Source organism: Periplaneta americana, chromosome 8 (assembly GCF_040183065.1).
Source record: "Periplaneta americana isolate PAMFEO1 chromosome 8, P.americana_PAMFEO1_priV1, whole genome shotgun sequence".
NCBI lineage: Eukaryota > Metazoa > Arthropoda > Insecta > Blattodea > Blattidae > Periplaneta > Periplaneta americana.
In genome coordinates, this window is record NC_091124.1 from 137,529,158 (window position 1) to 137,556,703 (window position 27,546).

The window sequence follows — 27,546 nt, forward strand, 5'->3', positions numbered from 1 at the left end:
TTTTTATTTATGTTTATAAAGCTTAAAATCTCGCAAAAACTAAATTTTTACGTAGAAAAATTTGTTCGACCGGAAAATCGAAACGAGTGATAGAATACTGTTTAATAGCGCATATTAAACACTTTCTGAAAGAATTAGCACACTCGGTTTGAATTTGTAGATTTTATTAACGTTTATGTCAAAGACCATATTCTAGGTCGAGAAACGACGATTTTACCACTTTTTACGATTTACACTAAAAAACACATATTTCTCCGGATGCGAACTTGAAACATTTGATAGAATACGTGCGTGCACACGAATTTAACATTTTTTTAAGAAATGAGAAAATCCTATGGGATTTGTAGTTTTTATTCATATTTATAAAGCTTAAATTCTCACAAAGAATAAATATTTAGAAAAATTTTGATTGATTTTTAAATTGATAAGAGTGATAGAATATCGTTCAATAACGGATATGAAACACTTTCTGATTGAATAAGCACAATCGGTTGGAATTTGTAAAATTTTATTAACATTGATATCAAACGAGTTTCTAGCTCGAGAAACGACGATGTTAGCACTTTTTACGATTTACACTAACAAACACATATCACCTTAATTTATTTACATATCAGCTAAATTACATATCATCTTAATTAATTACATATCAACTTAATTATTTACATATCAACTCCATTAGTTAAATAACACAACTTAAATAATTGCACTGCACCTCCAATTACATTTTCAGTCTAATCTTCTCAACCTTTCCTGAAATGTATTGATTTTAATAGGACCACTCTGTAAGATTGCCGCAGGTAAGCTGTTCCAGTCTATAGTGAGGATCACGTAAGTTCAGTTCCCAAACAGCAAATATTTCCGTCTTGTCAGTGTTGGCAACTATTACCAGATATCACCACATGTAGTAAAATCACGATCCTATGTACTGAATGACTTCTTTACTCACCGTACTTTACCTTTATGTTGGAAGGTTATTCTACATAGTTTCAATAATAATTTGTAATATATTTTCGTAGGCGAACTATATGAGAAATGGAGGAAATGAATCACATGAAAAGTGTATTGCCATGTTCTATTCATTTATTCCTTTACATTATTATTAGCATTAATAGGTTACTAGATGTAAATATACAACAAAGTATAGTATGTAATATAATATTCAAGAATCAAATTTGTTCCAAGACCAATTAAATTATTGTCACTGCACTTCAAAGATTCCAGCGTACATATAGTTCCTGAAGGTAGATAAACCAATTGACTTTTGGTTGGAATTCGAATGAACTTCTGATTATCTTTTGAAATTAGTAAGGAAATGGATAATACAAATAGGTTAAAACTGAAATAATAAATCAACTTACAAAAATAATTTTGGTCCTTAAAAGCCATAAGTAATTTCACTTCTAGACACCTTTTTAAAGATTTCATTTGTTTGTAAATTGCTTACTAATGTTACACTTACACTTATTATTTCTGCAACTCCACGTCTGTCATTGAAAAAAATGTATGATACATAAATGTGAAGTCTCTTTTTGGCTCTTGTGTCCTAAATTTAAATAAGAAAAAAACAAACGGTTCAAGAAATGTGAGCTGGTGAAAATTAAGTACTTAATTAATAAAATAATTACTACCAAAAGAGTATTTTATTCATTCCATACAAAAGATGGATTACACAGAACAGATGGCCAGAAATCATAGATTTATACACAACATACAGCATGAAACGATTATCCAAAAATGCTTTTGGTACACAATAACATCTTTCAAACGAAGTGAAATAGCCAATAAGTTCAATAAATATTACGCTAATAAATAATAACTATAATTAATAATTATCTACAAGATGTAAAAGGGAATAAAATAGTATATTGTTGAAATTAGGGGGTTATGGTTTATTACGTGTATTTATAATTTTAATTACTTTTTCTACATTTAATTATATTTTAATTTCTATTAGATTAGTTGGTGGTGTGGTTGTTAGTTTTATCTATGTACGTCAGACTATAAAGGAAAAACTGAAAGAAATATTAAATCTACAATCTACTTTATATAACAATATTTAATCAAGAACTGAATATTACTATTAATTTAATAACATAAGCCCAAAACATCTCCAAGTCCAGACAATACACATGCTGATTTTCTTAAACATGTTGGCAAACAAGCAAACTCACTACTTTTACCCTGTAATCTCATCTAAAATACAATATCTGTATGGATAAAAACCAATCATAACATCAATTTTGAAAAGCAATTATTCAACTAATATCTTTTCGAGTTATCAACAGATACCACTTACTAGTATGATAGCCAAAATTATGGAAGAGATGATTTCATAGATTGAATTGGTTCCTGGTATCTAGTAACGAACTTTCATCTTATTGAGTTGACTTAGAGAATTACATTCAACAAATGGACAGATTTTAAGTTTTAGTCAAGATATTAAAGATATTTTAAACAGAAAACAAAACACCTTAGAAACTTTAATTTATTTTCAAGGATCATATGGCTCTGTAGATATAAAACACTTAAGAAATTGCAAACGTAGGGTGTCCAAGATAAAATGTTACACTGGGTCAGTGACTTGATTATTTGATTCATTTTCAGAAATATGTAAATAGAGACAGATTCATTTGGGGCTTCCCACATTGTTGTTTTCAGGAATACATTTTCCAATATTAATGTCGATGATCTAACTAAAGAAATAGATCTCATGATAATCTCATCATTTGCAGATAATATGGTTGTCTAGAAAAAAAAAACACAGTCCACAAATATTAATAAACTGAGTCAAAATCCCAACAGACTTTTTGACTCTACTTGCTTAATTAAGGGAAACCTTACTAATAAAACACAATCCCAAGTTATTTGAAAATGAATAGTATATAAGTTAACTTTAACAGATGATGTTAAGAAATGTGATACTTCTCCAGACATTTTAAAAATCATTAGAAACGATAAATGATCTGGTCAGTGAGTAACTACATACAGTATTTTTTATAGATGGATCCTGTTTACCAAGCCATAGATGTAGTGGTGTTGTAATACTTTACCAGTATATTCCCTTTTACAGGGAATTATATTCAAACACTTGTTTGCCCCATTTTAACTGTGACAACGCTTTTTAGTTCTTTTAAACATTCTGGTTATTGTATTGTGTTTGTGTTTAGTGAAAGATTTTAGATAAGGGCGCAAATAGCCATAGTAGCTGACGCGCCCTTTTTAAATGCCACTAACTAACTAACTTCAAACACTGACTAATTTTGATAGTGAAAATTTAGATACACCTTTAAGCTTACAAAATCTCCAGTAACAACTTCATAAATTTGGGAAGGCTGTCATACTAACAGATTCAAAATCAGATATTCTTGCTACAGTATTGGATGTAACAACAAGAAATCTCAATATTTTACAGTGTTTTAAAATTTTAAGAAAAATGGTCGAATTACATTGACGACTGGTACTTCAGTGGATCCCTGAACTTTATGGAGTGGGGGGTAATGAGGTAGCTGAAAGGTAGCAAAATTACTGTAAGGTTATCTATACCTGTATCTTACCACACTGTTAAAAGAATAACAAGATCAGAACATGACAATGTGGTAACAAAAATCAGAATGATTCTAAAGCAAATGAAAAAATTGCAATAGGCCATCTGGCATCCGCTCCATGATGGAGGTAAATCCTCAGAAGAATTTTTTTTAATTTTATTGGGTTATTTTACGACGCTGTATCAACATCTAGGTTATTTAGCGTCTGAATGATATGAAGGTGATAATGCCGGTGAAATGAGTCCGAGGTCCAGCACCAAAAGTTACCCAGCATTTGCTCGTATTAGGTTGAGGAAAACCCCGGAAAAAAACCTCAACCAGGTAACTTGCCCCGACCAGGATTCGAACCCGGGCCACCTGGTTTCGCGGCCAGACGCGCTGACCGTTACTCCACAGGTGTGGACTCCTCAGAAGAAACCAACTAATCAGACCAAATGTGGGATCCAACCTACCCTCGAGTGCAGCTCTGATTTTGCAGGCCAACGAGTCTACCTACTAAGCTACATTGGTGGCTCTACTAAAAATATGAAGTACATGGCACTCAGATTATTAAATTGACAAACCTACACAATTATTCATCAGTTAAGTTATAAAATATAATACATAGCAAGCAAGTTAATTCAATTTAAAAGTATAAACAATTCAATCAGTTGAAATATACAGAAATTGATAATACATATCATGTAAATTACTTCACATTACAAGCATAAACAATTCATCACTTGTGGTATACAGCCTACTATTTAATTTACAGCACATACAATTCATCAGTTAAGCTATAGGCCTACAGTCTACTATTCAATTTACAGTATATACAGTTCATCAATTAAGCGAAACAAAAATATAGTACAATACATAGTAAAAATAATACACCTAATTTAATAACTGAACTTCTATGAAAATCTACAGTGGCAGTACTCATATTATCACAGGCCATGATTGTCTCAAATATTTACAAAGAACTGATATTTCAGTATCTCCCAGTGCCATTTCTGAAATCTCAATGAAGATATGGATCACTGTCTTGACTGTCCAACTTTACACAACTTTCAATCATCCGGTTTAATTTTGGAGTGCAAGATAACAAATGACATCAACTGCTGAACACTGGGTAGGCTATCAATCAACCAACAACTTCATTACATTAAGGGGGGGAAAAAATGAAATAATTAATTGTATATAGACACAACACATAAGACAAGGTTGCTTCAGGACAGTAATTGGCACGGCTCTGTTGTCTTAGGATTCTTATGTAGATTCAATTTCACCTGAAAGAAAAAAGTAGCATCTATAAGTATGCCTAATCATGAGAAATAAGAGAAACAGTTGCAATAATAATAGTAGTAATAGTAGTAGTAGTAGTAGTAGTGGTAGTAGTAATAATAATAATAATAATAATAATAATAATAATAATAATGACTGTAAAGTATGCAATGTAATATCAAAAGGTGATTTCACACCATCAACTCTTATCATTTAGTACAACAAATCTATTGTAACTTCAGAATTCAAAAACAATAATGTAATTTTATTCTCACAACAATAATTCTTCACTTTCTACAATTTAATTCTGCTCCCGTCAACAATAGGATTTCCACTCCACACAGTACCACAGTATTCGTTATTGCACTCCACAGACGACAATGACAATTTACTTGAATTATTGAGAACAACAATGCACTGCTAATTTCAACTAATGTTCACAAAGCACTATTTACAAATCTGAACTGTCAGTTCTCAGTTCACGGCTCATTTGCCTTGGCTAGTTCTTCTAGCTCAGTCACTCGAGTTCACAGTATCTCGAACCCCAGAGCTTCAGAGACAATCCGCTGAACTTCGAACTCAGGTCCCCCAACTGAGGTCCACTGCACTCAAACTCAGGACTTCCGGCTCTACAGTTACGGACACAACTCAAGTCGAACTTCAGTCCCAAAGCTGGCTTCACTGCTACCCAAGACTGGCTGGCTTGCTGACTGACTGACTGACTGACTGACTGACTGACTGACTGACTGACTGACTATCCCAAGTTCACTCGCGTGCGTAATTTATACTCACACCATAGTTGCGAGAAAGTACGAGTTCTCGATATTTCCACGCGTGTCCAGAGATAGCACTCAAACAATCCGGACCCCTCTCCTCTCTGCCTTAGCTTGTACAGCGTCTTGTTGGCTCCCAGGTGGCCTCCAGTCACTCCAGCATGAGTCTCCTCCAGCACTTCCTTCACCTTGCTCCTGGGCAGGACGAGTTGTTCTATGCGGGCCTTTCCATTGGCCGACTCCCAAATCCTCTTCAGGATACCGTCCTTGACAGTGAAGGATTCCCACTGGGCCCAGTAGCTTTTGTGAGTGGTGCTACGGTTGGCAATACCGGCCCATACTGGTGTCTGGCAGGACTCCACATCACGAAATAGCTGCCCAAGAGCAAGGTGAAAGAAGTGCTGGAGGAGACTCATGCTAGAGTGGAGGCACCTGGAGCCAACAAGACGCTGGACAAGCTAAGGCAGAGAGGAGAGGGGTCCGGATTGTTCGAGTGCTATCTCTGGACACGCGTGGAAATATCGAGAACTCGTACTTTCTCGCAACCATGGTGCGAGTATAAATTACGCACGCGAGTGAACTTGGGACAGTGTCGTTACAGTCAGTGGACAGCAAGCCAGCCGGGCACGGGCGTCGTGATAAGGCATCAGCGTTGGAATGTTTCTTCCCTTGGAGGTGTTCGGAGGTGAAGTTGTACTCCTGCAGTCGTTGAACCCAAAGGGCGGTCTGCCCCTCCAGATTCTTGAAGCCCAATAGCCAGGTGAGTGCAGAATGGTCTGTCCTCAGATGGAATTCCTGGCCATACAAATATTTGTGGAAATGCTTCAGGGCTTTCACAATGGCAAGAAGTTCTCTACGTGTCACACAGTAGTTTCAGCCTTGATAGTGTTCGGCTGAAGTAGGCAATCACCCTCTCTTGCGCGTCCTGTTCCTGAGAGAGTACTCCGCCGATGCCTACGTTGCTAGCGTCCGTGTCGAGCGTGAACTTCCTTCCAGGGATGAGATATCCCAGTACAGGAGCAGTGCAGAGCGCCTCATTCAGCGACTGGAAGGATGACTCCGCCTCGTCCGTCCACTGGAATTGTCGTTTCTCCTCGGTCAGCTGGGTTAGAGGCTTAGCGATGTTGGCGTACCCAGCTACGAACCTTCTATAATAAGTGCAGAGGCCGAGAAAGCGGCGTAACTCATGTTTGTCCGTCGGTCTCGGCCATCCTCTGACTGCAATATCTCTTCACCATGTCCCTTCCCCATTTTGACATATTTTGCTGCCTTGCGTTGGAGCTTTTCTATTGAATCGATTTGGTTTTGCCTGTACGGATCCCAACCTACTGCTCCATATTCCATAATTGGGCGAACAAGGGTTTCGTACGCTAATTCTTTTGACTTTCGGTTAGATTTCTTCAGAATACGCATAGAGAAATGCAGTGCTTTCCAGGCTTTCCTTGTGGTATTAGTGACTTGTTCCTCCCAACCCAGTTTGTTACTTAAATATATACCTAGGTATTTACAAGTGTTCATTCAGCTGATATCCGAGACAAATTTCTTTATGCGTTCTACAGAAGGATATTGCCTTACTTTTACTAACATTGATTTTCATTTTATTTTCTGTCGTCCAGGTTTCAATAACGTTAAGATCGTTTTGTAAGGCGGCGATATCGGATTCATCATTAATTTGTCTATATATTGTGACAGCCACGTGAGATTCGATCTCACGACCGGCAGAAGAAGGCAAGGTCGGCCGTAGTTCAGCGCGGAAGTTGCGCGCGCATCTGCTTCCTGGGGCACGTGCTGTGGCATAGAGAGGAGAGGAGAGGAGAGGAGAGGAGAGAGAGCGACCGCGGCAGTGAGGGGAGAAATACAGAGAATTCGAGAGTTCCATCTCTGGACATCCGTGGAAATTTGTAGCATCATACATTCTCGTAGCTATGGTTTGGTTATAAATTACGACACGCGAGTGTACTTGAACAGTTGTTGTAATCGTTGGACAGCAAGACAGCCAGTCTTGTGTAGCAGTGCAGGCCGGAGTTCGACTTGAGTTGTGACCGTACCTGTGGGAGCCGGAAGTCCTGAGTTTAAGTGCTGTGGACCGCAGTTGGGGGACCTCAGTTCGAAGTTCAGTGGATTGACTCTGAAGGTCTGGGGTTCGAGATACTGTGAACTTGAGTGACTGAGCTAGAAGAATTAGCCAAGGCAAACGAACTGTGAATTGAGAACTGACAGTTCTGATTTGTAAATAGTGCTTTGTGAACATTAGTTAAGATTAACAGTTCATTGTTGTTCTCAATAATCCAAGTAAATTGTCACTGTCGTCTGTGGAATGCAATAACGAATGCTGTGTTACTGTGTGGAGTGGAAATCCCATTGTTGACGGGAGTGTAAAGAATTAAATTGCAGAAAGTGATTATTATTGGTGTGAGAATAAAATTACATTATTGTTTTTGTATAAAAAGTTACAAGTGGTGTCGGAAGTGGGATATTATCGACATAATGGAGAACCTACAGCTGATGCTGCAAGCCATCGCGGAACTGAAAAAGGACATAAGTGACGTAAAAGCAGAAATGAAATACGACATGAACGACATGAACAAGCACATCAGTGAGGTGAAGAACGATATAAGTGAAGTTGAAGATGACGTCACTACGCAAATTGGAAGCGTTTCGGCCTACGTAGATGGAATTGTCGCCATCGTGAAAGACGAACTTAAAGCCGATTTTGACAACTTAAACAATAATTTTACAACCATAAACGAGACAGTAGCCGAATTGAGACAGGGCGTATACCAGTTTAACAGCAAAATTCGCGCTATCGAGCACCGTTAAGAGCAGACGAGTGTGTTAATGGACCAACATGCTGAAGAAAACAAGTACATCCTCGCTTTGGTGGATCGCCAGGCTAGAGAACATAAACAGTAAGATGCCGAGGAGGTTCGATGTGCCATGCAAGAAGCGGCAACAGAGTTGAGAACTCCATGTAGTGGCTCTGTGGAACCATCGCTCTCAGCCAGACATTGCAACGTCAAGACGCCGAAGTTCGACGGAACGACGTCTTGGGCGATTTTCCGTCGCCAGTTCGAGGCTACCGCGGCACATAATAGGTGGACGCGAGCGGAGAAGTCTACTCAGCTGCTGACCGCGATTCAAGGACAGGCGTCGAAGATTCTTCACAGCGTTCCCGAAGAAGGGACAGCCGCTGAGATAATGGCGGCCTTGGAGGGACGTTATGGTGACCATCAACTTGCGGCTACATTCAGGATCCAACTGAAAACAAGGGTCCAACAGTCAGGCGAGTCCCTACAAGAATTTGCAATGGCTGTGGAACAAATGGCCCATAATGCCCTCAGGGGCCTACCTACTGACTTTATCGCTGGGGAGGCGGACTACACCTTAGGCAGCGGAGTTCGAGACCCCGAAATCAGACAAGAGCTACTCTTCGCAGAGCATCGTACCATCAACGCAGCTCTGGCGGCGGCCCTCAGGATGGAGGCAGCCAAGTTGACGGCGAACGTCTCGGCATCGCACCGGATTAGGAACATCGCGGCGGCCGACGTCGAAGAACGTCAAGCGAAGTCACCCGAGCGACGAAGACGAGGAATGCCCACCTGCTGGTCCTGCGGCGAACCTGGACACCTAAGAAGGGACTGTGACCGATCTGGTCACAAACAGGAAAATTAAAAGGGGCCGATGCGATGAGGGCACGTCGGCGCCGTCATCACCATCCCCTCGGCTGATCTTGAAGGCGGTTAACAGAAGATGCGACGATGGGCTGATTGCAGACGGATGGATAAGAGGCCGCCCATGCAGAGTGCTGGTAGACACCGGGGCGTCGCTCACTATCGCCAGACCGGAAGTCGTACGTGGCCTACTTGGGAGGACGCCGCTGCGGCGATATGAGCTACGTACTGCTTCAGGCGAGAGCCTGCCCATCCAGAAAGAGGTTTTCCTGGATTTGACATTGGGAAAGAGGAGACCGAAGATATGGGTGTTCGTCGCCTGAAGACGTCATCCTGGGACTCGACGCCATGCGGATCTTCGATGCAACTGTGGACGTCAGGCGTCGTATCCTCCGTTTTGGTCAGGATGAAGTGTCCCTGAGGGACGTCGAAGAGCAACCCATGGCCAGCAGACTCACCTTGAAGAATCAAGTGACAATCCCAGCAGACTGCGAGATGGTGGTGACCGCAAGACTGGACGGACAGCCTAAGAGAAACCTGCTCCTCGATTCCGATAGATGGGGTTAATGTGGCCAGATCCCTACTCCCGAACCAGAAGGTGGTACCGGTGAGGGTCCTGAATGTCACCAATCGGGACAAGGAGGGGCCTAGTGGAACTGTACTAGGTAGCGTCGAGCCGGTGGTGTCTGTGACGTCTCTGGCAGATAACAAATATCACCGATCACGTCTAGATCTAGACCCATCACTGAAAGAGTCGGCTAGAGAATTGGCGGAGAATTTAAGCAAAGGAGAAAGAAAAATCCACGGTCTACTGACAGAATTTCAAGACGTGTTCAGTCTGTCTGAAAACGACTACGGGAGAACGGAGAAAGTTCAGCACCGCATCGACACCGGAAATACTCGCCCAATCGGGCAACCTCCTCGACGCATCCCTCTAGCTAAACCAACGAGCTAGAAGGAGAATATAGAGTGGCGTTCACGTCTGTATCAGCGCTCTTTGAGGTACTAGCTTGAACTACCGGCCGCCATGTTTTAACTAGTATCTCGCTGTAGCAGGAGTAGGCGTATAAGCACGTGGAGATTTTTAAGTTCTCTATTAAGATACCTCTTGTGTGCTCGTCTTACAACTGTAGCAACCGAAGCGACCAAACAAAGAATATTTCATATTTCAGGTAAGTAGTCTGCCATAATTTGGTATTACTATTCATATAATAACAGTTATAACTGTTATTATAAATTAACAGATTCTGTAACATGTTCATTGTTTTTACAGATTCCCACAGAAAAATTATTTGTTGACTAAGCAGTGGGTTTCACAAATGAAGAGAGACAAATGGTTTCCAAAAGTACATAGTGTTTTGTGTTCTGCACATTTCGATACAAATACATGTATTTTGTGAACGAGAGGAGATGTTTGTTGCCCAATGCAATACCAACTATTTTCAAGTTTCCAGCTCATTTGAAAACAAAAGAGACTTCTAGGCCTCCACCAAAGCAGCGAAGTTTCGAAGAAGCTTTCTCTTCTGTGGCAGGGGAAAATTCAATAGAACACCACGAGAATCCAGGATTGTAAAACATACTGACATGAATACGACTTCAAGCAGTCTATGTCTGTCCGATGAAACTGGAGCTTACGTGTCTTCCACTGAAAGCATGTAAAAATCAACAGGAATATGTCATGGGCTCCTTTTCCACTGGGCCCCTCAATTGTAGCTTGCTGTGTATTCCATTTATTTTTTAGTTTACCTCATGGATTTTTTATGCTTGTAAACTGAATAGTAATCTCCTTCATATTTATTATCTATTTTTGTACCGCTATATCTTAGTTGATTGAATTGTTAATGATTTAAGTTTAATTAATCGGTTTGCTGTGAATTCTATATTTTTGTATAGCTCAACTGGTTGAATTGTTTATGCTTTCAAACTGAATTAATCTGCTTGCTGTACATTGTATGTTTTTGTATAGTTCAGCTGTTTGCTATGCATTGTATATTTTTGTAGAGCCATCAACATAGCTCAGTCGGCAGACTCACTTGTCTGGTGATCTGGAGCTGTGCTTGGGCTGATTATCTGGTTGGGTTATTTCAGAGGTTTTCCCTAACCGTATGGCAAATGTCAGGTAATCTATGGCGAATCCTCGGCCTCATCTCATCTCGCCAAAAAATAGTATAACTCTAGTTCCACATCTAAAAGATAAAATGTATCTGCATGGGTTTACTGACGACTATTAAAAATAAAGTGTTAGTAAAAATGAGATATACGAGTTATTGCAATATAAAATAAGATTCATAAGATGCAACTATCCTGGACTATCCTTTCCATTTCATCCTATAGAAATCACGCCCACTTCTGTACATGTTCCACATCTAAAAACTTCAATGTCAGTATGAGATGTGTAGAAGAAAATATTGCGTGGCTTTTCCTTCCCACTGGTAAAAATGGGATATGTGAGTTATTGCAATATAAAATAATATTAACAAGATGCAATATTCTAAACATTCTCTTTCAGCCTCGTCCTATAGGAACCATGCCCACTTGTATCCACATCTTTAAGATTCGATGTTAACGTAAGGTGAATGGAATAAATTGTTGCTGCATGAGTTTTCTGACAGCTGTTAAAATAAAGAAGTGTAAGTAAAATGGAATATATAGGTTAATGCGATATAAAATAAGATTCGTGAGTTACAACATGTTCTATACAGTCACTTTCTGTATTATGCTATAGGAACCACGCCCACTTCTTGACTAGTTAATACATGGCGGACATAGGTACAAAAGTTTCAAAGATGGCGGCGCGATCGCCACTCTATATTCTCCTTCTAGCTCGTTGAGCTAAACAGAGGGAGATTGACAGCCAACTGAAGGGCATGAAAGCAAGAGGGGTCATCGAGGAATCCGACAGCCCTTGGTCATCACCTGTGGTGCTGGTAAAGAAGAAGAATGGGGACCTGCGTTTATGCGTGGACCACAGAAGACTGAATGACGTCACCAAGGAGGACTGCTTTCATCCACGAATTGACGACACCTTGGACACCCAGGCCGGAGCAGAATAGTTCTCGACGTTGGATCTCAAGTCAGGATACTGGCAGGTGGCGCTACATCCGGAGGACAAGGAGAAAACGGCATTCTCTACAGGTGAGGGACTATGGCAGTTCACCGTTATGCCGCTCGGCCTCTGCAACGCCCCGGCTACATTCCAGAGACTAATGGAGTCCGTAATGAGAGGCCTGACATACGACACCTGTTTGCTGTACCTTGATGACGTCATCGTGTCCGTCAAGATTTTCGCGAACAGCTGTCGAACCTGAGGAAAGTGTTCGAGAGACTGCGACACGCCAGGCTTTAGTTGAACCCGAAGAAATGTCATCTGTTCCAGAAGGTCAGCTACTTGGGGCACGTAGTAGGGAAAAACGGAGTGGCCACGGACCCGGAGAAGCTACAAGCCTTCAAAGGATCGCCGAGACCGAGGGACAAGCAGGAGCTGCGCCGCTTTCTCGGCCTCTGCACTTATTAAGAAGATTCGTAGCTGGGTACGCCAACATCGCTAAGCCTCTAACCCAGCTGACCGAGGAGAAACGACAATTCCAGTGGACGGACGAGGCGGAGCCATCCTTCCAGTCACTGAAAGAGGCGCTCTGCACTGCTCCTGTACTGGGATACCCCATCCCTGGAAGGAAGTTCACATTCGTCACGGACGCTAGCAACGTAGGCATCGGCGGAGTACTCTCTCAGGAACAGGACGAGCAAGAGAGGGTGATTGCCTACTTCAGCCGAACACTATCAACGCGGAAACTACTGTGTGACACGTATAGAACTTCTTACCATTGTAGAAGCCCTGAAGCATTTTCAAATATCTGTATGGCCAGGAATTCCATCTGAGGACAGACCATTCTGCACTCACCTGGCTATTAGGTTTCAAGAATCTGGAGAAGCAGACCGCCCGTTGGGTTCGTCTGCAAGAGTAAAACTTCACCTCTGAACACCGACAAGGGAAAAAAAAATTCCAACGCTGCACAGTGGGGCCAAACAGCGTTATTCTTGGCAAAAAAACAAAAAACGAATCTTACAAAAGTAGCAATATTTTATATTCTAACGATAGATAAATCCATGAACTATACGTTTTTGATAGTGACAAGGTCACTGGGGTGCAGCTGACGTCACGACGAATGTCAGAACCTGAGCCTAGCTGAGTCAGTGAGAGGGAAGCTCGTGCACGGGAAGTAGTTAAATGCGCCATATTGTCGTGTGCTGGTGGAACTACGAAGTGTGGCTTAACATGATATCTTTACCATCAGGTAAGAATATTTTAATGCAATTACATATAGGTTTTGTGGGTTTAGTAGTGGTTTATGGGACTATAAAGAAATGAACCGAAAATGTGAAAAAAGGGTACGTTTTTTTAAGGTTTTAGTGTATATCAGGACATATCATGTTCTGCATCTTGACATTTATGTTTATTTTACACATTATACTTGCCGTAAATGGAAACAAACCCTGCTCATATTTGCTCATTTTGGAACAGCAGCGGTTAAAAAATTGACAGCTTCTAAAAATTAGATAGCCAAGTACGCTTGACCTAAACACCCAAAGCATTCGTATACATTTTCTTCTTTGCAGGATCGGGTTGCAACGATGGTGTTTTTATAACTAGAAGAGAACTTTATGATACAGGACGTGTAAAATTACAGGAGCAAGTTACGGTTATGAAAGACTTCGTCCGGATGAAGACAAAATGCACAGACGAATATCTTATGGCTCTCTACAAGCAAATTTCATTTTTCGTGTCCAATTTTAAGAAGAGATGGCAGCAAGCTCATAGGATAGAAGAAATATTTTTAGAGAAGAACAAGGACTGGTTAGACTCATCAGTGAGGTTTCGAAACTACGATAGGGACGCTACTAGAAAATGTATGGCTACACCTACGAAGAGTTTCCATGAATCATCTGATAGGACAAAAAGACAGAAAACAGAAAACTTGCGAGCCACATATTCAAGTGATGAGCTCTCCTTTGCCGCTTAAATGAGCTTGCGCTCTTCTGGCAAAGTGAAAGCCTAAAAAATTGTAAAAGATGTGGCAGCAACATCACCAATGCTACCTTCGAAATATCAAGAAGCTTACAAAAGATGTTGTAGTCCACCAACGAAGCACCTCTAAAGACTTCAACAATCTGGAGAAAGTGCTGACTACGGAGATAGTCGATACATCTAGACTCAGCTTCGGCTTATCCGTGCTTCAAGCACGCATTAGGTTCTTTGAGTGTTTGCGCCATCTTGCATATAAACTTCCCCTTGAGAAATGGCAAGCTCGGGGCATCGAGCAGAATAATGTTGTCTCAAACACAAAGAAAACCATTCAAGACAGATTTAAAAAAGATATGGGATTGCTAGCAGACAAGCCAAAACCAGGCTTCGGCAATACAAATGATGAGAATACATCAAGGTGATTTTTTGAGAATCCGGCATTATCTGCAAGCATCACTGGTGTTGACATTGAAATCATCAAAAGATTCAATATAATTTTGAAAGTGATCTCTCGTGGCCATGAAATAGATGTGGAAAAGTTTCGCGCGTATGCGTTCGAGACAGCCCAGGTCTTTGTACGGAAATACGTCATGCCTCCAACAATTCATAAAATCCTAATCCATGGTCCAGAAATTATCCGTCACGCTATAGTTCCCATTGGTCAACTAAGTGAGGAAGCCCAAGAGGCTAGAAACAAGGGATTTAAAAAGTACAGAGAAGATTTCTCCCGGAAGGTGTCCCGAACAAAAACAAATGAAGATGTCCTCAACGTGCTGGTGATATCCTCGGATCCGATTATTATTTCTCTCAGGAAGATGCAGAAAAAAAAGCCACGCAATTTGACAAGGAGGTCCTGGACATGCTTCGGGCACCGGATGTTCGTTCTGCAGTACAAGACAGCAGCGACGACACTGACAGTGCGAACGAGGCTGAAGAGTCCCGATGTTAGCTTTTTGTAATTACGTCCTAATTTTCTGCTTTGTGATTTGAAATCGCAATTTTCGTTGATAAAATAGCTTTACAAAGACCAAAAACTACTTTTCTTACTATGTAAATGACATTGAGACAATAAAATCTTTTTTGCCAAGAATAAGTGGGTTTGGCCCCACTGTGCGCTGGTGCCCTATCACGACGCCCGTGCCCGGATGGCTGCAGACACTGCCTGAGAGTAGAAGAACGAGATGGCGCCCAAGCAATCCGGACAATCGCCGCCAAGCCGAGCCCAGGATGGGATAACGCCGCCATAAGGGGGGAGTAGCTGGAGGACCCAAACATTGGACAGGTACTGCGTGATGTGGAGTCCGGCCAGAGACCAGTATGGGCCGATATCGGCAACCGTAGCACCACTTACAAGAGCTACTGGGCCCAGTGGGAAACCTTCACTGTCAGGGACGGTATCCTGAAGAGGATTTGGGAGTCGGCCGATGGAAGGACCCGCAAACAACTTGTCTTGCCAGGAGCAAGGTGAAGGAAGTGCTGGAGGAGACTCATGCTGGAGTGACTGGAGGCCACCTGGGAGCCAACAAGACGCTGGACAAGTTAAGGCAGAGGTTCTATTGGCTGCATCAGAGAACCGACACGGAACAATGGTGCCGAAGATGCGACACATGTGCAGCCAGTCGCGGACGAAAAACACGCAGCAGGAGAGCCATGCAGCAGTATAACGTGGAAGCTCCTTTTGAGATAATCGCCATCGACGTTGCTGGACCGTTCCCGGTTACGGATCGAGGGAACCGCTACCTGCTAGTCGCCATGGATTACTTCACAAAATGGCCAAAGGTGTATGCGATTCCCAACCAAGAGGCTTCGACGGTGGCCGACGCGCTGCTTGACAACTTCATCTGCCGATTCGGGGTTCGCCGGGAATTACATAGTGATCAGGAGCGCAACTTCGAATCCAACCTGATGGGAGAATTGTTCGAGCGCCTGGGGATGCATAAAACCAGGACCACTCCAATCCACCCACAGTCCGACGGCATGGTGGAACGCTACATGGAAACCGTAGAGGAGCACCTGCGGAAGGTAGTGTCCAACCATCAGCGAGACTGGGATGCCAGAGTTCCACTGTTCCTCTTGGCCTACAGAGCTTCGGTCCACGATACAACAGGGATGACACCGGCAAACATGGTCTTCGGGAGAAAGCTGCGCCTGCCCTGTGATCTGCTGTTTGGCACGCCACCCAGCGCCGACCAGCCAGCGACTGACTACGTGGCAGAACTAACCGAGAAGTTGAATGGAGTCCACCAACTGGCTAGAGAGCACCTCAAGATGGCCTGCGACAGGATGAAAGTGCGATACGACAGATTAGCCAACTCTGCAGGATTCCATGAGGGCGACCTGGTATGGCTGTATCGACCTACCAGGACCAAAGAAAAATCACCGAAGCTGTAGCGTGCCTGGGATGGACCATACCGCATGGTGACCCGGATCAACGACGTGGTGTACCGCATCCAGCGACAACCCGAGGAAAGATGATGGTGGTGCATCTGGAGCAACTAGCGGCCTACCAAGGGACTGTCCGGGACGGCCAGCCCTAAGGAGGGAGCAATGTGACAGCCACGTGAGATTCGATCTCACGACCGGCAGAAGATGGCAAGGTCGGCCGTAGTTCGGCGCTGAAGTTGCGCGCGTATCTGCTTCCTGGGGCATGTGCTGTGGCGTAGAGAGGAGAGGAGAGGAGAGATAGCGACCGCTGCAGTGAGGGGAATTAGCCAAGGCAAACGAACTCAGAACTGACAGTCCTGATTTGTAAATAGTGCTTTGTGAACATTAGTTAAGATTAACAGTTCATTGTTATTCTCAATAATCCAAGTAAATTGTCATTGGCGTCTGTGGAGTGCAATAGCGAATGCTGTGTTACTGTGTGGAGTGGAAATCCCATTGTTGACGGGAGTGTATAGAATTAAATTGTAGAAAGTGATTATTATTGGTGTGAGAATAAAATTACATTATTGTTTTTGTATAAAAAGTTACAATATTATACAGTCGTCCGCGAATAACTTTATCTGAGACGTAGTATTTTTATTTATAGCGTTTATATATATATATATATATATATATATATATATATATATAAGATACAACAGAGGTGAAAGGTCCGTCCCTTGAGGCATGCCTGATGTTACATTTCCTAGTTCCGATATTTCTTTTCCTAGTCTGACCTTTTGGGTTCTGTTCTCTAAGAATTTATTTATCCATCTTACTACTCGATTATCTACTGGGAGCCTGCTTAGTTTCTCTAAAAGTTTTTCGTGAGGCACTACGTCCAAAGCTTTAGCGAAATCGATCACAACTCCGTCTATTCTCCCCCCCCCCCCCCATCAACTTGATCGGATAAATCTTGTATTAAGGATGTGATTTGACTTTCACAAGAGTATCCTGGTCTGAAGCCGTGTTGATTTTTGTTCAGCCATTCGTTATTTTCTAAAATGTTGCGAATATACCCAATTAGATGTTCCATTATGTTGCAGATAACTGATGTGTGACTGATGGGTCTGTAATTGTTCGCATCGCATTTGTCTCCTGCTTTATATATGGGGATTATGATAGCCGATTTCCAGTCGTCTGGGATACTACAATTATTTATTGATATATTAAAAATTCGCATTAAGTACGGGATCATGGCTTCACCTCCTAACTTTATAATTTCTGTGGAATATTGTGTGGAGCGCGCGATTTTCGGTTTTGTAGTCTCTTTATTCTGTTCCGAACATCTCTGTGCATTCACTTTCATCGATTGTAATCTCTCTTTCCTTTTTATTGAAAATATAAATAAATTTTGAGTTTAGTAAGTCTGCTTTTTGTTTGTCCCCTGTAATTATTTGGTCACTAGTGTCTCTCAAAACTGGTATTGATTCCCGATTTCCCCTTCTTCTGCGCATGTAAATTATAAAACCTACCCCAGTTATTTTCACTTTCTTTCAATAAATTTTGCAGATAGTTCGCTTCTGCCTTTTTCTTTTCTCTTTCTAACTGTTTCGTAAGGTCCTTGAATTTCTGGTAATTTTGTAAGCTGACATTCCTTTTGTTGTACGCTCGCCTAGCCTTTTTCTTAAGTTGTCTGACATATTTTGTATAATATTCCGGGTCTGAATTACTTTTTACTATTTTGTTAGCATGTATGTGGAGGTGGCCTCGGTTAATATTAGTTTAAAATTTTCCCATACTTGATCCATGTTTTGCCCTCGTTTAAGAATTTGTTATGTTGATCTATAAGGTAACCTTGCAAACCGTTTATGTCTGCTTTGTTATACTGCCATATTTTCCTAGTGATGTCTATTCGGACATTTGTCTGAAGCCAGTTTAGCTCGAGTTGAACACTGTTATGATCACTGATTCCAGGTAATACTTGTGAAGAATGAAAACTATCCTAGGGTCGTATCAAGAAGACATCTAAAAGGTTATTGTTTCTTGTAGGTTCATTTGTTACTTGTGTAAATCCTTGTTCCCATACCAGGTAATTAACAAAGGTTTGTGAAAGGGTGTTTGTCTCTACCTGACCATTCCAGTTCACTGCAGGTAGATTTAAATCCCCTGCTAACACGACCTTCCGTTCTAACGATATTGAGGAAATCTTTTCTTGTAACTTACTGAAAGTAAATAAGTTTGTTTCGTTCGGAGGCTTATAGCATACTATTATATCCCACTTTTCACCATTGTATTTATTATTGATTTGTACCGCTAAAATTTCTGCTTCTGCATGTGACCATAACAAGCTGCTGTCTATACCTGTTTTAATACAAACAAATACTCCTCCCCCTCTGTCATCTCTATCTCTTCTGTAAATCCTATAGTAATTCCTGCATATTTCTGCATCGTATATATTACTGTGAAGCCATGACTCCGTACCTATAATTATCTCCGGATTGTAGATATCGACTAAATTCCAAAATTCAGTTATTTTATTTACTACACTTCTGCAGTTAACCTGTAGCAACCTTAAAAGATTGGTCCACATCTGTTCGCTGTTCGGCTCCGCGTTGTCCCATCTTCATTGCTGACTCCTCACCTCTCTTGTTGCCGCCACCCTAGCGAAGAGAGCTCCCATCGCCGCCGTCCCACCCGAAATCTGTCGTCCAGCCACGATTTGCCGTCCACGTACCGTGTTCCCAGCTGCTCCGCAACCCACTCGAACGCCTTGTTTTCCCGTCCCACCTTCCTCCAGTTGATGTCGCGACGCCTGACGATCCCGCTGATGATGATGTCCGCCGTCGGGTACCGTTTCTTCGTACATGACACCAGATCATATAAGTCCGCCATGATGTAGTCCACGCTCCCTCTTCTCAAATCGTTCGTTCCACATGTAGAATCATTTTCGTAGGTTCTCCTCTCTCGCGCTGCTCAATTACGTCTTTCATTTTGTCGACTCGTATTCCCGGGTAGCATTCCACTTCCAGTTCCGGATTTTCTTCTGCCACATATCTAACCATCGAGTCCCCTATGACGATGCACTCCGCACTTCCTTTTTCCTTCCTCTGTCGTAGTCGTACATTTTCTTCTTCCAGGTCCTTCACTCGTTGTTCTGCCCGCTCCAGTTTCTCACGCAATGTCTTGTTCTCGTCCTGAAGTGTGTCCAGTTCGTTCTTCGTGCTGTTTGTCCTGCAGTCTCTGTACACCCTCTTGATTTTCTAGCATCCCAGGTGAAACCATACCTCGCAGCCGTTGCACAAAACACCTACCCTTAGGTTCTTCTTGCAGCTTCTACCTTTAATGCTGGTCTTCTCGGTGTCGTTTATAGGTCCTGGATTCAGCTCCACGCCTCCTATTACCAACATTGTGGCGATTACTATGGCGAAGTAAATATTCACCTTCTGTTGCTTCTTCTGTCCACTTGCCAGCCCTTGGCTTACCTTTCCTCGTCCTCTCGCAGCCCACATTCCAATCCTCGCTCTGTACGTACCCAGGTCACAACCCATTGTCCCGTAGCAGGTAGAAAACAGGTCTTAACTCTACCGAGGTCCGACTGACCCACATATATAGCAAAACAAATTTAGATCATTTACACAACCACGTTTCGACATTTCTATGAAACAACACTATTATGTTGTACTCTAGCAGAAAGATGAGAATTCACACACTTCACTTTTACACAACAACCAACAACACAAAACTGAACCTCTAATTTAAAAAAAAAAAACTTCTAAAAGGGGATAGGTTAATTATCTCGGTAAGGAAATCTGTAGCCTCATAAGCTGGATTGCACTTCCATAAATAAATAAATAAATATATATATATATATATATATATATATATATATATATATGGGGACACTCTGTCATTTCTCTAATTCATTGTCAGTTTTAATAGCAATCTCTAAGATTAAATATTTTTTTTCATATTTTTTTTTTGACCTGAGACACTAAACATTTCATCTTAGATATCGTTGGGTACAGACAGATAAAAATCTCCAAGAATAAACAATGGATGTCTTAACCTCGGTTCATTTTAAGGAGGAGGACACAATTTTGTACATCCCCCAAGGGCGGATATAGTTAGTAGATTTTAATAAATAGGCCTATCAAATATAAACATAATAAAATATATATTTCACATTTTAAGTAATAAAGTTTAAATCATAAGCTGTCGTGCCTTTCTAAAATTACAAGTGCACTGTAATATTACTATATTACGAAAAATATTGAAAGCAAAAAATTTGGAATTGTAAAAAATTCTGACGTGGTACGCGAAAACGGATTTCATTTTTGCAATCAGTGTTAAATTGTGATTCAGAAACGCTCATTTATTTCAAAACAACAAAATCCATGGAGAACGGTGTTATTTATATACTGTAAATTTAAGAACGTCACTAGTGTTCATTTTGAATTGAAATTAATAGTGACTTTCAAGGTTCATTACTTAAATGCTATCAATTTATGTTTCCGTAGGTGATGATAGGAGGAAAGTTTTCGGAAATCTAAAACAGGTTAGGTGCAAAGAAATCTCAAAGAAACTACCAACAGGAAATCTAGCATAATTGTAAACCTTGAAACGAGATAACGCATTATAAATACAATGAATTTATTACAATCCTTTTTGAAAATTACATGCCGCCACTGATAGACCTTTGACGTCCAGAGAATGTAAGTAACTCTACGCAGAAGTCGATCATCCCCAATAGAAGTGGAGTGAGGCTGACGTCATATTTCCCCTACTTAAGAGTTCTGCAGGCCAGGCATATGTAATTAAAATGTATCGTTTTCTCTTAATCCGTTAACTGAAATACTTCCACCTATTGTGTATCACAGAAACTAGAGCTAAGAAAAAATTTTCATTGTCGTATTTGTTTTTCTCAACCCATCATTAGTAAGAATTGACTCATGAAGTGCAGGAAACATATATATATTGGCCAGTGTTATAATTAAATATAATTAAATGCACCCTCCTTTAACTTGGAAACGAGAACAAATTCTAGTTTTTTATTGTCGTTTTTGTTATCAGATGGTCGATATAGTTCACAAACATTTCATCGCAGTTACATTTTCACTGTTGGCTAGTGTTATTATTATTATTTCATATACGAGTACGTTGACATTCTTAACTCTTAATAATAACTCTTTAACAATAACACATACCTTAATGTTCGTCCTCAGCACAAGACATTGCAACCTCGGTTTTAGTCCACGTGGATTAGACAAGTAGGTGTAATTTAATAATGGAAGCAGCTTATTGGTTGCAATATTGAAATTGAGGCGAGTGATTGGAGTGGCGACATAAGAAATTGAAAACAATAATACAATTAAATTTCAAAGACTACGTTAATACGTATTATCGCCGCGCTCTCATGGTTAACATTCGGCAGGTCTTTGAGCGGCCTCATGCATAACATTCGGCAAGTCTTTGAAATTTAATTGTATTATTGTTTTCAATTTCTTATGTCGCCACTCCAATCACTCGCCTCAATTTCAATATTGCAACCAATAAGCTGCTTCCATTATTAAATTACACCTACTTGTCTAATCCACGTGGACTAAAACCGACACGGCTGTCGGCAAGAGCACAGGGCAAGCATTGTTTAAAGCTGTGCTGGATTCAACAACATAGTCCGATTCTATGAAACCGGCGTGAATAATGATCTGACCAGTTCCATGCAGGCTGCAATTAATTGGGCTTTTTTTTTACTTTCTTTTTTTGCGTGGTGTTTGCAGGCCCCTTAAATGCAGACCCTGCAGGCCCCTAACATTACGCCGCTGGCAGCAACCTCCATAGAACAAATCTTCTCCCTGATGAATTTGCTGTGAGCTGATGAAAGAAACTGGTTCCAATTCGACACATGAAGTTTATTCTGGTGTTTTCAACGATGTATCTTGCTCCAAGTTCAGAGAAGTGTCCTGTTTGTCTCATTCATCAATCATCCACTAACCACATCGAATAGGGAAAAGAATTGGAGCAGAGTGTTTAAAATACTATTAGCGTGTACTAATACCTACATAGCCAAAATAATTAGTAAACTAGTTAACTTCATTTCAACTTTTATTTTGTGGATATAATATCAAATGTCCCATTTTCTACAACTTCTCCCTGTATTTCGTTCAGATATCTCAATTTTTTAATGCGAATACGTCTTTAAAATCAGACCAACACATGGGGTATCAGGATGAAAATGTTGGTGTAACATTTGCAGAGTGATCAATTCCGACACTATAACTAATAATACGCTGACTAATAATACGACTGAAATAAATGTGGTCTCGTTCGATAGAATATACGACTACGATGCGATCATTACCTTCAGTTGGAGCTGCGCATGAGCGAGGTGCAAATGCGGAACTGAGCAACTCGTGGTCATTTTGGGAATGGGCAAAAATTTTCGGGCAGTATTAGTTATTTTACGACTTCGATGTTGTAGTTTGCTGATTTAGGTGCCAAACGAAAGATTTCATCTCAGTTTAAACTAGACGTAGTCACATAAAACCCACGGCCGTGTCATCAACACAGTCACACCCTTTCCCCCTTCCCCACAATTTGGGACCTTTATACATAGTCAACAACTTTGTTTTTTTTTTATGTTTAGTCATTTTCTCTTTGGTTATTGAATAGTCAATGTGAATAGGACTGAAGATAGGAACGGAATAACAAGAACAAAATTATGTATTTATCATATTCATGCCCAAAAAAAGAAAATATAATAATTCAAAAGTTAATTTATTCAATTTTCACAGTGTGGACGGTAAGTTTTCTCTACATTAATAAACTATGATGCATGTTGTGTATCATGCACTATTATTATTATTATTATTATTATTATTATTATTATTATTATTATTATTATTATTAATATTACAATTTGATTGACTTGTGAATAATAATTATTGATAAACTCTCGTACAATTTTTTCATATAATTCCATTAATACATTTTGACTCTGTAATCTATACCAAAAACATCATACCTAAATGCATAGCACGTATATGTAGCCTATATATATTATCATCTTTGATAGGTTTTGAGATACTACATTTTAATAAAAAGAAAAGTTAACAGATGTTCACTATTATATTTACTGCACAATACATGTAATATCAAAACATTATAAAACGCTGTGTCTAAAAGGATAGATGAAGGGTAAGAGGAAAAAAACAGGGAATGTCACAGAATGGCATTATTCAGAAAATCAAGTTTTAATATCTGTGACATTCATGGTTATCAATCAGTGCACTAAATGTTTAACGTTATCTTATACGGATATTTCCACATTTAAACTCTTTGCTATTGGACAGTTCTGCAGTCCCAGTTGCCATCAATATACCATAAAATCGATAAAAATTAATATTTCCTGTTTTTTTCCCCCTTACTCTTCAAATGATATCTTGTTACCACAACCTGCATTACATACCGTAATATATTGCAAATAAAACAAGAGAAAATTGTATACTGTGTTCGTAACACTGACTATACGGACAGCAATCTAAACCATAATTCACAACAAAATTATTTCACAGCAAAGCACAAGAAGATTGATCACAACAAAGCAATGTTACAATATCTGTCGCATTTTCACACCAGGAATACTAAATATTACATAATTCAGAGCAACAAAATCTAATGCAGAATGGAGTAAATTCGAGATGCTGAAACAGTATTAATTTAGGAAGAGATATGCGAAAAAATTTGCTATCGACATATATCTTGTCAACATGAATCCTCTTTTCAGCAAGTATTGTATTCCAATGAACCATAATGAAATCAAAATCTTGTATCTGTGGACTTATATGCCTAGAAATGTAATATTAAAAGTAATATATTCCGACATTAGGCAGAGACTTTCAATTACCTACACTCACCGGCAAAGAAAAGTGGTTTTACAATTCATTTTTGGTTTTCAGATAAATCTAATTCAATATGATAAATTTATTTTAATGTTCAATCAATTAAAATAAATAAATCATATTTATTGATCATTAAAATAAATTTATCATAAAGAAAAGTGGATCACTTTGAAAAATTTTGTTTTATTGAATATAATGTTAGCCTTGTGTCCCAAATAATGAATTATACTGATAATGCTAATCATGTTCCTTACATGTAAAACACTAAATGCACTTTCAAACTTTATCTCACATTCACTTTATTATGACATTTTGCAATTTTTGTAATTGTTATTTTTACTCATTTGAATTTCTTTCACTGTACTCAATTTTACCACTCTACTGATATACACTGTCAAAAATGTTTTAGTAAACTACTAGAAACATTAAAATCTGATGTTTCCTCCTCTAGCAGTAATGATCTCTCGGAGGCGTTGAGGTACAATAACCACTAGGTTCCTGAAGAAGATTGTTCCATTCTACCACCAGTTGTGCCCTCAATTCAGCCAGGGTCTCGATATTCTGAGAGCGAAGTCTTCTCCCAATCATAACCCCCACACGTTCTTGATGAGATTTAAGTCAGAGCACCTTGCTGGTTAGTCCAGAGTTTGAATCTCGACTTCTTGTAAGTAATGTGTGATGATATGGGTGATGTGCAGATGAGCTTTGTCTTGTATTAAAATGAAAGGTGGCCTGTAAATTTTGTAATGGTACAACATGATTCCCCTGAACTTCTTCCACATAGCGGTGTGCAGTGAGGGAACTGCCATCAAGTATCACAAGCTCGGTATGGGCTTCAATGTTTATACCCCCCACACCATCACAGAGCCTCCTTCAAATGATGTCGTTTGGGAGCGAGTTAAGGGCGAGAATCGCTCTCCAGGTCTCCTCCACACTCTTTCTCGTCCATCTGGAGACCTCAGATAGAAGAAGCTCTCATCTGTAAAAAGCACCATGCCCCAGTCCTTAATGGTCCAATTTCGATTCTCCATCGCGAACTCGAGTCGTCTTCTCCGATGCTGCCCTGTTAATAGTGGGTCTGTAGTGGGCCTTCTTCAAGTAAGATTAGCCTCCTGAGTCTTCGCCTCACAGTTCTCTCACACGGGCATTTCTTGTGGCCTCTAGACGATTTCTCGCCTGAACCGCTGTTATTCTTAGGTCTCTCAAGATTTGGAGGACAAGAAATTGGTCGTCCCTGGCATTCATTATCCATCGACATCCAGATCCAGGCCTCCTTTCGCATGTTCCACATTCATGATAACGTTCCACGGCCTGCTGGACACTTCCATAAGATGCTCCTGCAGCACGGGCCGCATACCGAAGGCTGCGACTGTCTTCAACTAAGGCGATTACACGTACATTTTCTCAACTTCGAGGCATTTTGACTCAATAAGGATCGAACAGAAACTGAATAAAATGGCATGGAACTTCTCTAAATTTGCAAAGAACATTTTATCAGATGTTTACATTAACTTTAAAGCTTTATTAGGGGTGAGGAATCATCTTAAAAAGGAGCGTCATAAAACCATAAAAGTTAATGGAAGGAAGAATAATTATCTCTAAGAGTCTATCAATTCGGACAACATTCACCACACACTTACCAGAGAGTGATGAAAACATTTCTTTATAAAGAGGAATACCACAAAATTAAATATTCCCTTAACATTTTAACGAAAACAAAATTTTTCAAAGTGATTCACTTTTTTTGCTGGTGAGTGTATTACTTTATTTATAATGTGGAGGCAAAGCAAGAGAATTAAAATAGGAATTTAACTTCATAAATATTGGTGAGTAACAAATAAAATTACAACTGATTTCTTATGAAACTCATTCAATATATTTACAATTGCAATGAAAGTGAAGTTCAATCAAATCTAGTACCAGTACCTAGCTTGTGGATTTACTGATATCTGCTGTTCGAACAGGTGACCACAGATATTAAGTAAGAATACTATCCATGCTTATATTTCCTGCAAGTAATGAAAAATTACTGAAGAAGTATCTGAGAGAATAAAATGCTCTGCATTTTTCGATTAGCAATAAAACCTCAGTTAATTTAAAATACACAGTGAATTACAATCTATCTGCCATAGTTCATGAAGTGCAGAATTGTTAAAATAAATGCATCATATTTTCTAATTTTACATTATGTAAATAACAAATCCCATAGACTGTGGTATAGACACAGCCCTCATTATGTTCTCTTTTGAGTTTAAAAGAGTGCCACCATGACACGGTAAGGTAAGGTAAGGTAAGGTAAGGTAAGGTAAGGTAAGGTGAGGTGAGGTGAGGTGAGGTGAGGTGAGGTGAGGTTATGTCATCACTTATCACTATCGTTACTGTCATATCTTTCAGGAATGGCCTTCTTACACCACACCCCTTACACAATAAACACATTAGTTCTAGCAAATGGGTAATACTAACAACTACTCATCAACTCCATGCAGATTGATGAACAGTAAAGATGTTGTCATACTTACCACAGTTCAATATTCTGAGTATTCTTGGAGTGAAATATTAATTCATCCATACTTATGTATGTATGGAAAACATATTTTTGAAGTGTCACACATTTGACTAGAACTGACTTTTTCAGACTGAATCCAGGGCAGATCCTTGCTTTGATGCACTGTGCACCCTATAATTGTATAAGTCGGACAGGGAGAATGCTGGAATTCGTAAATCCCATGCTGACAGGTTGGCCATCCTGCCTCAGATGAGTACCTGATAAGCTCCAGGGCTCAGAGCCCAAGTCCATCCTATATCAGCATCGAAAACCTGTACTATCTCCAAGATTTCACCCAAGCCTAATTTTAACTATTGCAGAAGACATGACATGAAGGAGAGTTGAAGAGTGTTGGTGTAGTGAGAAAAATCTCCTGCAACATCTTTGCCCACCACAAATTCCATTACGACCTGGACAGGGATCAAACCCCGCCATTTGGATGGAAGACCAGCATGCTA

The 27,546-nt window shown here is 40.1% G+C and overlaps 1 protein-coding gene across 2 annotated transcripts in view; it reads right to left on the minus strand.

Annotated features, from left to right (window-relative positions):
• Window positions 1-1,616: 1,616 nt before the first annotated feature.
• Window positions 1,617-27,546, minus strand: part of LOC138705089 (gamma-taxilin-like) — a 299,903-nt gene continuing 273,973 nt past the window's right edge. For both annotated transcript variants that reach the window (XR_011333593.1, XM_069833706.1), the window contains one exon: window positions 1,617-4,816. Coding sequence is in view for 1 of the 2 variants with exons in the window: in XM_069833706.1 (XP_069689807.1) it covers window positions 4,757-4,816 (60 nt within the window). In the remaining variant the exon portion in view is untranslated. The remainder of the gene's footprint in view (window positions 4,817-27,546) is intronic.